At 39.8% G+C, this 12,500-nt stretch overlaps 2 protein-coding genes across 4 annotated transcripts in view; both read left to right on the forward strand.

Annotated features, from left to right (window-relative positions):
* Window positions 1-8,070, forward strand: part of LOC138051585 (protein NLRC3-like) — a 94,179-nt gene extending 86,109 nt beyond the window's left edge. For all 3 annotated transcript variants that reach the window (XM_068897821.1, XM_068897820.1, XM_068897819.1), the window contains 5 exons: window positions 597-671; window positions 1,092-1,175; window positions 1,261-1,320; window positions 1,923-1,994; window positions 2,828-8,070. In XM_068897821.1, coding sequence (XP_068753922.1) covers window positions 597-671; window positions 1,092-1,175; window positions 1,261-1,320; window positions 1,923-1,994; window positions 2,828-5,313 — 2,777 coding nt within the window. In that variant the 3' untranslated portion in view covers window positions 5,314-8,070. The remainder of the gene's footprint in view (window positions 1-596; window positions 672-1,091; window positions 1,176-1,260; window positions 1,321-1,922; window positions 1,995-2,827) is intronic.
* The window catches only part of LOC138050903 (uncharacterized), a 261,256-nt gene that overhangs the window by 197,498 nt on the left and 51,258 nt on the right, over window positions 1-12,500 (forward strand). The gene's annotated exons all lie outside the window — the stretch shown is intronic.

Here is a 12,500-nt window from a genome sequence, read left to right on the forward strand (position 1 = left end):
TCAATTCCCGGGGGATTAGTTTCTAGACATCAAAGTGACAGCGCTTCCTTTATTTGGCCTTTGTGATATCATATGCCTATGCGCTCGGGTACACTTGAATACACTGATGATAACCACTGATGGATTTGTGGGCCACCATGAGCATTCCCTGAATTTAAATTATGATAACCTTTCCAATATCAAAAATGTAATTATCGACCTTAGTAGATCTCTTTGGATTATTTCTAGTGAGCATCTGAATCTTTCCTGTGACCTTCTGTTTTTAAGGAAAAAACTGAATTCTACCTCCCACCAACAATCTTGGACAAAATTGGGTGGAAAATGTGACACAACACTGAAAAATGGTCATTCCCTCGTTTTTCTGTGTAAGAAAAGATTAACTTCTGCGTACTTTCCCTCCTCCCCCTAATCCAATGTTGGCTAAGAAACGGCCAAAGGGTTGCACGGTAGTTTTCAACACATTATCAACATTGTTATAGGGTAGAGTGGGGACAAAATTGAGAGTGCATATCCAAGGATTTTCACGCCAGAATTTTTCCCAACAGTTTTATCCAAGGTTGCAGGTGTTGCAAATTTTTACTTTCAAATATTTACAGATATCTCTTTGACTGATCATGGCCTTTCACCAAAGAAAGCACGAGAAGAAGAGGAAGAGTCTAAGGAACACGCAGGTAAAGTCATGTAAACCGAAGCAAATTTTAATCTGACTTGAAATTTAGCTGACAGAACACAACACAACCCGGACCACTCGATCCGGAGTCGAGCACACTAACCATGAGATCACCGCGTGAAATGATGTACACTGTGGATACTGCTTGTGCAGTCTTACGTCTGCCAAACAACGAAACCTAGACACGTTCTTTTTATGTGTTGTGTTAGTTACGAACAGTAGATAGTTTAGGTGCCCGCTGTCTAGCTAGAAGAATCCCCAAAAGGGTCAATCAAATTGCTCGCTGCTGGTAAGAGTTGTTGAGCCAGAAATAATGAGATTAAGCTTCAAATAAGCTCGTATTGTGTATGCCGTTTATCATTTATGCGAATTCCAACTTACTGTAAAGTAATGTATGGTTTGTTGTATTTGACTTTTACAGATGTTTCTGCTAAGGAACAAACTCTGCTCCTATTTCCAAGTGAAGGCTTCCCAACTTCTTCTGTGGCTTCTCATCGAAGAGAAGGTATATATGACCTTACGGCAATTTGACCATGTTTTTTGTAACTCTGAAAGACTCACGTATTGTTCGCCTTCATTTATTTCGACAGATGCTTCCTGCGAGCCTCAGATGCCATCAGACGCACAAGGAAAATTAAAGAGAAAGTCCGGTAAGGAATAATTAGGACTTTCAGAAGTACAAAGCGGCTGTTCGAAGGACAATTCTCGAATAGAGCCTGTTTACTCACGTGATAAGGTGCCTTGGTTTCTTTAACTGAACAAAAGATGCAACGTTGTGTTTGCGTTAAAAAAAGAAGAGTTCAATTCCCGGGGGATTAGTTTCTAGACATTACCGTGGCAGCGCTTTCTTTATTTGGCCTTTCTGGCGTCATGAGCCTAAACGTTGTGTACACTTGAAGACACTGATAACCACAGATGGATCTGGGGGACACCATGAGCATTGCCTGAATTGAAATTATAATAACCTTTCCAATATCAAAAATATAATTACCGACCTAAGTAGCACTTTGAATTATTTTTTTGTAAATAATTGCAATTGTAATTTGTTTACTCATGGAACACCTTAAGAGCGCTCAGGAGCTCGTTCAACATCTGTCCGTGCATTCCGTATCAAACTGGAATTTGGCAGTGTTGGGGGGGGGGGGGGGGGCAGAACTAGTGACATAACGATTCAAATGAGCTCGTATCGTGTGCGCCGTTTATGCGAATGCCAACCTTAAGTCATGTGTGGTTTCTTATGTGATTTTGACAGATGAACAACGTCAGGTCCTATTTACAAGCGAAAGCTCTCCATCTTCTTCCCTGGCTGCTGATCGAACGAAAGGTATATATGACCTTAAATAAGTGCGATAGAGGCAATTTGACCATGTTGGAAATCGACGCGCAAAAAAAAAAAATCATACAATCTTAAAAATCAGTATGTCCAAAATATTGCAGTAAAAGGTGTTGCGCAAAAATAAGCAATTTTTACATAATATTATGAGCTTTTTTGTTCAGCCCAACGTGGTTTTAAAGTGGATTTATTACTTCATTATAATTGTCACTGCATTTCAATTTGAATGTATTATTATTCCTGTAATATTGCGTTGGTTTTATGTTAACTCGTGCTTGTTTTAGTTCTTACCCCTAAGCACTGTGATACGCAAGCCTAACACTTACGCGCGCCGGCAGAAAACATTATGTGGGAATGTTTGTATGAAAACAAACGTGGATAGGACAACAGGTTCATTTAGAAACTCTGCTTGAGTGTGTACCAGAAATGACTTGTAAAGCGGCGATACGTAGGAAAATCAGCCAAGAGGGCTTGCATACCACTGACACCTCTAAATTAACTCACAGGATCAAATTTAGCTTGTGATAGTCATTTTCTGACCCGCCAGCTTTTCAACAAATATATTTGCGTCAGTGCATTCTCGCAATTTCTTCACGAAACTTGACTCGCACACTTTAGTCGCGTGAATAATGAATCTTAATGTGAAGACGGATTAGCTAGGAAATCGGTAGGCCAAGAATAGTCTACCAGAAGGAAGGGATGGATTTTCGCTTTCAAATTGGAAATCGTCTCTCACTCCTGAAAAAAAGAAAAGCTAGTAACTCTGAGTCAATCAACTTCTAAATTGACTCTATTTTCTTGGTGTTTGTTTGTTTGTTTTGCAGCTAGTTCTTTATGTCAAAGTGATATCATAGAAGCCACAAGACAAATTTACCAAAAGTGTGAAGGGGTGGTTTGCCCAGTTCCTTGGTGTGAAGGGTTCAGCTTCCAATTAGAGAACATTTTCACCAGACTTAAGATAGTCGCAAAAGAAAAGACACGCGGAACGCTGGCGAAAGAAATCACCAACATGACAAGTATTTTTACATCACACGAAGATTGCCAACATCCACGGATTGTCCTGATTGAGGGTGAACCTGGCATGGGAAAGACGATCTACTGTCAAAAGCTGGCATATGATTGGGCAACTAATCAAGACCGCGAAAGGGACGAGTCTTTCCCAAGAGTAGAGGTGCTCTTGCTCCTCAGATGTTGTGAAATTGAATCTAGCATCTGGGAGGCTATCGACGATCAAATTCTGCCGGAAGAAATTGACCCAGAGTTGAAAGAAACGTTTTTCCGTTTCGTGCGAGAAAACCCTGCTAAAGTCCTGTTAGTGCTCGATGGGTTAGACGAGGCAGACCCTCAAAAATTGGCTGTGTACTTTAGTCTTGTTAAAAGAAAGCTGCTCCCTGGTTGTCACATTGTTATTACTTCTCGTCATGAAGCAGGAAATAAAGTAAGACCTTTCTCGGACACACTGTTGGAGATTGTGGGATTCACGAATAGTGATGCGAAGTGTTTTATAAAGAAGTATTTTCGACACGCAGAACAAATGGCAGAGAAGCTGATAAATGTACTGTGGCATCCGTATGATGGTGATGAGCACATTGAAGGGAATTTAAATAAACTAACTAAAAACCCTTTAAATACACTTCTGCTCTGTGTGCTTTTCGAAGATTATGGCGGCATTCTACCAAACAACAGAACACAGCTGTACGTAGAGATCGTTCTCTTCGTTTTGAGACGATACGAAATGAAGAACCACTTACCAAGCAGTGGTAAAGACCTTCTAATAGTTTACAAGAAGGAACTGATGACCCTAGGAAGAATGGCGCAAGAATCTCTTTTTAAAGGAGAGCAGCATTTCGAAGACTTCGAAGGGAATTTCACGGAAAGTCTGTTCATTAAATTTGGCTTTCTCTCCATCCAGGCTGGCGGTAGCAAGAGAACGCCTGGTTTCCGTTATAGCTTCTTTCACAAGAGTTTTCAAGAATTCTTCTCTGGTCTACATCTTGCGTTTTCCATCCTGGATGGAGCAATTGAACAGAAGTCAGTTCTGACCGACGAAAGATATTTTCATGAACTAAATCAAGTTTTCATGTTCATGAGTGGAATCATAGCATCGCAATCCGAGGAAACGGCAGTGTCGATTGTGAATGGTTTTGCCTCACTTGTAAATGTGAGAGGCCGCAGATCTCCGAATGCCGCGGAATTTTACCTGAACATGGCTTTAGATGTCATAGGAGAATGTAAAACTTGCTCGGAAAACCTGTATACTAAATTAGCTTATACCTTTGGCAAAATTCTTGATTTCACGGAAATTCGAATATTCTTCAAATCACGTACGAGCATTGCTGCCTTTTTCCAGGCCCTCGCAGTAAACACCTCCCTTACTACTTTGGATTTCTCTGGCAAATCCATTGGTGCTGAGGGTGCTACATCACTTTCCCAGGCCCTCGCAGTAAACACCTCCCTTACTACTTTGGATTTGTCTTGCGACTCCATTGGTACTGAGGATGCTACATCACTTTCCCAGGCCCTTGCAGTAAACACCTCCCTTACTACTTTGGATTTGTCTGACAACTCCATTGGTGCTGAGGGTGCTACATCACTTTCCCAGGCCCTCGCAGTAAACACCTCCCTTACTACTTCGGATTTGTCTTGGAACTCCATTGGTGCTGAGGGTGCTACTTCACTTTTCCAGGCCCTCGAAGTAAACACCTCCCTTACTACTTTGCATTTGTATGATAACTCCATTGGTGCTGAGGGTGCTACTTCACTTTCCCAGGCCCTCGCAGTAAACACCTCCCTTACTACTTTGGATTTGTCTCACAACTCCATTGGTGCTGAGGGTGCTTTTTCACTTTCCCAAGCCCTTGCAGTAAACACCTCCCTTACTACTTTGCGTTTGGCTGGGAACTCCATTGGTGATGCGGGTGCTACTTCACTTTCCCAGGCCCTCGCAGTAAACACCTCCCTTACTACTTTGTATTTGTCTTGCAACTCCATTGGTACTGAGGGTGCTACATCACTTTCCCAGGCCCTCGCAGTAAACACCTCCCTTACTACTTTGAATTTGTGTTACAACTCCATTGGTGCTGAGGGTGCTACTTCACTTTCCCAGGCCCTCGCAGTAAACACCTCCCTTACTACTTTGGCTTTGTCTGACAATTCCATTAGTGCTGAAGGTGCTACTTCACTTTCCCAGGCCCTCGCAGTAAACACCTCTCTTACTGCTTTGTATTTGTCTAGCAATTTCATTGGTGCTCCTCGCCTTAGTTTAGACCCTCGCATCAAACTTCAGTGGTGGGCGAGATCTCCATTCTAAAGGTTTCAGTGTTTGCATCGACGCCAACAGGATCATGACCCACGATATTAGGGACCTTAAGCAAGGGCTACTACGACGACGACGGATACGAGAACGTTGTCTAAAAATATTATATTATATTATTTCCCGTTATTGTAATAAATTTGCGACTACTCCAAGTCGCTCGGTGCCAGTACACATTCCAAGCATGAAAGTGGTGTGGGTATTTAGAGCGAAAATTAAAGATGACCTCAAACTTGATCATTTCACGTCGTTGTCAAGATGTGAACGGCGAATAAGGGTGCGTTTTTTTGGGAAAATCGGAAAACGGATTCTTGAATATAAAAACGGATCATGAATCCAAAGTATCCACACTCGAGGAGGGTACTTTGGATTAAATGGTTTCCTGCAAATTTCGCACCAGAAATTACACGAAACGTTTCTTGACAGCAAAAGTATCGTTAGCATCTTTCCTACAGCTAAAAAAAGCATGTTTTTCGTCACTTCTTTTTATCGATCGCTGAGATATTTTTTTCTGGTGGTATTTTCACTGAAGAATTTCTCCAAAACAAACTCTTAACCGCTAATTTTTTTTTTTATTATTTTTTTTAATTTGCACGCAACTCTGGGTTTGTTTGTTTGCGTTGTCATAGAAAATAATCCTTTTTCGGATGTTGCGTTTTTTTTGGCGCTGAAGAATCCATTAATTCGAGATCAGAAATCCGTTTTTGCATTATCCCAAAAAAACGCACCCTAAATGCTCAAAATGTAAAACGCACGTGCAGAGCGTGCAAAGCTATTGTTTTTGCCCACTAAATATGCAAATTTATGGCGTTCTCGTAGCCGTTGTCGTCGGCTGAAGGTCCCTATTGTCTTTAAGTGTTGTTGAATTTGACGACTATCTCACTTCACCTTTCCACCCCTTATTTGTTGGTAAGCATGCACTGAAAGGTTAAAAGTCACTTTCTCGGTAGTGCGTCACGAGAAATTAAGGGCTTACATACATAGAAAGACATCCAGTTTGTCCCTTGAGATATGTTTCAGTTGAAGTGTTACCCTGATAAAAAAAAATTACAGTCGAGTCTTTTTTTCTTCGGATTTTGAAAGTGTGTTTGCGGAACACTTGACTGGCCAAATGTTTGGATTTTGCGGTCCGCCATTACTTACGTTCAAAACTGACCGATTGGACATTAGTGGGTTGGATCTAGGGGTAAGTGACGTTATTTACTCACTAGTTAAACGTTTCAGCGCGTAAATGCAGTTTATTATATATGCAAAACACGAGTTTAAAGTCTGAAAGCACGAAACTCCACTGCTGCGTATCAAGTCAGCCGCGTACACACGCACAGTGACTTGTGAGTCTTTGACGTCATTTTCTCCTCGATCCAGCTCTCTCAAGATTTTAAAGTTAGTAATGGCAGACCATGTAATACGTAAATGTCAGTTAAAATTTTGAAATCAAAGCTTAAAACTTGGGCCACTTAGTGTTAAGTTAACGTAGTTTTGAAATTCAAAGAAAAAGAAGAATTGATTTTTTGGTCATAGTACGGCTTTCAATTTTACATAAAATAGAAAGGAGATGTGCTACTCAAGATGACCGCATAAATGATAGACAGACAGCAGGCGCGCAATCCGATGACTTTTTATACTTCCGTCAGTTTTCCTTTTTGAATCTACTTCAATTTCACAAAGAACTCAAACCGGTCACATGCTAAAAGCGCCAGTTTCGTTGCACCACATTCTTTGTCTCTTTTTAAAAATAGACCAAATCGACTAACTCAGTGTTGTGCCCGGTTGAGATCCTTTGAGATTAAAACGTTTTTTCCAAGTATTTTCATATTATTTAAATGTGAATGCTACATTACCATGTAAAGACATTATAAACCCCGAGAGATTTGAATGGAAACTTTTCCCCTAGTGTATAAACGTAGTCTAAGAAATGTGTCTGTACATGAATGCTCTTTACAAGTTACTGTGATAATATCTAAATCAGTTCTGAACAAGTGTTGTTTGAAATACCTTTTTTGGTGAAAGTCTACTCTTCTTTGGAGCACAGTGCTCCTGAATATGTGAGAGCAGGATAACAAATGAATTTTAGTAGAAATTATTTGGGCAAATGTTAGTTTCAGTTGGGTGCTTTCATTTATGTATCAGCAACACGTTCGTATTAAAAGAGATATAAGCACAAAACGGTAAAAACGAACGATAAAAAAGGTGAAGTTCGACGTTTCAGAGTAGTCATGACTCCATTATCAAGGAAAACATATCAGACAATGCAAATTACAGCATTTAAAGCGACAACAACAACACATTGATTAATTTTGTCAGGTCTCTTAAATACAAAGACTGCTGCGGCTTTTCAGATTCAGGTTCAGTAATCTGATTCTTGTAAAATAAATTTATTTACGCTTTAATAACTGAATTTTAGTGGCAACTCATTTAAGGCATAGTTAGTAACTATGTTGAAGGCAAATGCTAGTTTCAATAGGCCATTCTCCAAATGTCAAATATTCAGCTTGATAGTGAGGCAGTGAGGACAAAAAAGATCGAAACACTATGGAATGAATGTCAAAAATATTTACATATCACTCACTTTCCTTTGTCTTTGTCCTCTAAACCTCTCTTTCAAGCTTAATTTTAATATATCCAAAAAGGCCTATTCAGTGCTTTAATTGATGCATCAATATGCAGGTTAATGTTTCAGGTTCAACAAATCTGACAACATCCTTGTAGAGTAATTTGTAATAACATTAAATTCACAATTGAGTTTGAACAAAACGATGAAATTCCATTCCTTGATATCCTTATGAAACGCAATCGTGACAGCTCCTTCTCAACATCAATCTATCGAAAGAAGACATTCACCGGTCTTTACACCAAGTGGGACTCTTTTACTCCGCGTAAATACAAAATAAACCTAGTCTACGCTTTGGCTTATCGCTGCATTAGAATTTGTTCGTCACCCCGATTGTTACAGTCTGCCCTAGATGACCTCAAGAGGATTTTGTTACTTAATGGCTACCCTATGGGAACTGTTAAATATCATGTGAATGATGTCATTGAGAAACATCAAAATAAGCCAAAAGATCCTGTACAAACAGTTAAGAAAAAAGAAGTTCTTATCGTTCTACCTTTCTTAGGTCATCACAGCAAACACCTCACAAAACAGCTGGAGGTCTTGTATAAACAAATTCTATGGTACTTTCAACGTCACAATAGTTTTTCAGAACACCCGAAGAATCAAGTCTTTTTTCTCTTAGAAAGATAAACTAGCTCCTTCCTTCAGGTCAAAAGTAGTGTACAGAGCAAACTGCTGGGATTGCAATGATTTCTACATAGGGAAATTAAACGAAACGCCGATTACGTGACAAAAAAACAGAACATTTTAAAGCTCTAACTACAAATTGTCACGAATCTGCAATTGCTGATCATGTTTTCTTAACCAACCATAGAATTAAGTGGGATCATTTTGAAATATTAGCAACTGGTCGATCAGACATGCATTGCAAAATTAAAGAGTCTCTGTTGATCCGTAATCTTAAGCCAGCCTTAAATGAAGGCGTTGGCAGTGAGAAACTATCTTTATGATTAGGATATTCTTGTCGTTTTATGTCAATCAATTTCGTTAGTTCCCAGTCCGTACAGTTGTATTTTTGAATTTAAATTTATCTGTAACTGAATAATAATCACTTCTGATGATGTATGTTGTAACATACGAAACGTTAAGTTTATAAAAGTTACGCATTTCAAGCAAATGTTTGTAACCGCTGTTTGCGTTTTATTCCTATTGAAACTAGAATGGCCCAAGTCAAAGAATTTATATGACGGCAACCATTTGAGCCACTGACGAGTTGTTGAAAGACACGGGTTTGTCTTTGAGTCAACGTCACCCGATCGGCCTTTCTTTTTCTAAGAATTTCTTTATTGAAAATGACAGTTTTGATATAGAGAAGATTCACATCCACAGACGAGGCCCAGTGGCATTTCATGTCCCTGAAAGTCGCCAATTTTAACCGTCAATTCGAAGACAGTTCGAGTCGGATCATCGTCTTAGAAATTTCTCATGAATTGTACTGACGATCATGAATCATACCTGAAAGACTGAGAAATCATTACGTAAATTCACCTCTCAATTTCAATGCACTGTCAGCTAATAAAAAGTATAGTAACTGAGAATGAAGATTGTCAGCTTAAGGGTACCACCCTGATAAACCACCAAATTCTCATGACCTGCCAACGAAGAGATCTATAAAAGTAGCGAGGAGAATAAACTTTTATATCATTGGAGTCAAACGGGTTTTCCATTTTACTTAGTTTCTTTGCTGTCCCCTGCCAAACAACGAGCAGGTGAGAATACAAACTCAAACGCTGCATGCCGGATAACTGGGTTGGTACGAGCGGTTTTCAAGTAAAGATTAAAAAATGACCGATTCAATGTTATATGCTCTCGTAGTCGTCATAACCTTAAATGTGGTTCTTTCAACTCGTTGTTTTGCAGAATACCGTAAAGAAATTTTCAAAATACGTGCCACACGTGCAGCACGATTATTTTTGCTTTTTAAGGGGGCTGGCTCTTAACTACCAAGCTGTTGCTATGGACCCCTTCAAATAATCATTTTTCGAGTCCCTTTAACTCCACAGTTACTTTTTTTTCACCAAGTGTGTTCTATTTGACATTTCTTCGTCTGATTCGACTCTCAGCCATATTTGGTAATTCAAGTGACCAAAACAAAAAAAGCCTAAAAACTCAGCAAGTTAACTATGTTTTTCGCAAATTTTTAACACAACAGTGTGAGAACATTCTAACAAAATCTGTAGCATGGATTTAAAATATATCCATTTCTCAAAACAATATGGAGTCATAAGGCCCACCTTTGATACACCTTTGAAAATATCACTTCCATTTTTTGTCCAAATAGAAATTTCATGATTACAGTTTACGAAAAATGATGGGACTGCCTCTTCCTTCTGTTTCCTGAGAGTTTTTGCATGTTTTTCACTGAAACGCACCGCAGAGAACTGGGGACCAATTGCGCATGTGCCTTCTAATTGAAGTGATATAAGATTGTCCATTGAAAAAGATACTTCATAGAACCATCCATGCAACCTTTTTGTAGGGCTCTTTGACTAAAAAGCTTCCTTAGCAAACATTGTCTTTCCGTAATTAAGTGCCACCCCCCTCAACCAACCATATTCTTGCTTTCTGGCGTTGTCGTTGCCGCATTTGTCATCGTTTCTTTAGGAGTTTAAGAAACAGCGCGGCTACGGCAACGACAACACCACAAAACAATAACAGGGAGTTTTAGCAAGGACAACGGCAATGGCAACTTCTCTTCAAAATATAACTTAGCGCTACGTGAAGTATTTCGCGATTATTCTATCTTGTTCACCTTCAACAAAAGGGGCGAATTATCGTGTAACTGAATTTATAGGAAAGGTTCTAAAGTCAAGTCCAGCGAACTAAAGACTCTGAAAACCAGGATAATCAATCAATAAAGCGAACACTTCCAACTTTTCGCTTGATAAATGCGCGATCATTACTACCCAAGATTGATGAACTGTCTGCAACCCTACTTGTTTATTCTGCAGACGTTGTTGCTGTAACGAAGTCATGGTTGAGAGATGACATATCAAACGGTCTTATATCTATTAATGGGTATAAAATCTTCCGTAAAGACCGATCTGTCCACCGTGGTGGCGGAATTTGTGTATTTATATCTGATGATATTTCCGCTAAGCGTAGGCCTGACATCGAAGATCCTACTTTTGAGTGTTTGTGGTTCTCTTTACGCCCAACACGTCTTCCTAGACCACTATCTTGCGTTATGGTTTGTGTTGTTTACCATCCACCTGGACTAAGCGCTAAGGACCACCAAGATCTAAACGACTACCTGGTTAGTAGTGAAAGATATATATGAAATACATCATATATTGCACTGCGGGTATGAAATCAAATGAAGCCATGTTGTCTCGCAGTGATGAGCGCAAATTTCTATTGCGTCGAGTAATTATAAAAAATGTTCAGGACTTCAACGGGATTTGAACCCGCGACCTCGCGATACCGGTGCGATGCTCTAACCAACTGAGCTATGAAGCCACTGACGTTGGGAGCTGGTCACTCCTGAGTTCACAACTTCCCGGGATAAGTAATTATGAGTGAAAGATATATATGAAATACATCATATATTGCGCTGCGGGTATGAAATCAAATGAAACCATGTTGTCTCGCAGTGATGAGCGCAAATTTCTATTGCGTCGAGAAGCCTGAAAATGTTCAGGACTTCAACGGGATTTGAACCCGCGACCTCGCGATACCGGTGCGATGCTCTAACCAACTGAGCTATGAAGCCACTGACGTTGGGAGCTGGTCACTTCTGAGTTCACAACTTCCAGTGATAAGTAATTATGAGTGCAATATATGATGTATTTCATATATATCTTTCACTTATAATTACTTATCACGGGAAGTTGTGAACTCAGAAGTGACCAGCTCCCAACGTCAGTGGCTTCATAGCTCAGTTGGTTAGAGCATCGCACCGGTATCGCGAGGTCGCGGGTTCAAATCCCGTTGAAGTCCTGAAAATTTTTCAGGCTTCTCGACGCAATAGAAATTTGCGCTCATCACTGCGAGACAACATGGTTTCATTTGATTACCTGGTTAGTACTATCGATACACTACGTAACCAATACCCTGATTGTGGAATTGTACTCCTTGGGGACTTTAATGACTTTAACATATCAAATTTATTAGCTTGTCACAGTCTGAAACAGGTTGTTGATCAACCTACTAGGGGAACATCTATACTTGATCTTATAATTACTAACCTGTTTCACCTCTATGAGAAACCTCACGGAGTTTGGCCCCTCTAGGAACTAGTAATCATAATTCCGTTAGATGGTTACCTAGGGTAAATCTTAAAAGCAAAAATCATAGCCAGGGCACTGCTAAAATTCCTGTTGGACTTTTCCGTCGTCATGCTGTCAACGCTTTTGGGAGGTGGGTATCTATCCACCCATAACTGGTTTGGTGGTTTGGATTTGATTAATCCATCTGTGGACAAGCTTGTTAGCTCTTTCACAGCAGATTAACAAGTGCAGTAGATCGTTTCTTCCCTTTGAAGTATATGAAATTCCACCACTCAGATAAACCATGGATAACTCCATCAATTAAAATGCTTGTCAAAGAACGCCAAAAGGCTTTCCATTCG

Source organism: Montipora capricornis, chromosome 6, assembly GCF_036669925.1.
Source record: "Montipora capricornis isolate CH-2021 chromosome 6, ASM3666992v2, whole genome shotgun sequence".
In the NCBI taxonomy this organism is placed as follows: Eukaryota; Metazoa; Cnidaria; class Anthozoa; order Scleractinia; family Acroporidae; genus Montipora; species Montipora capricornis.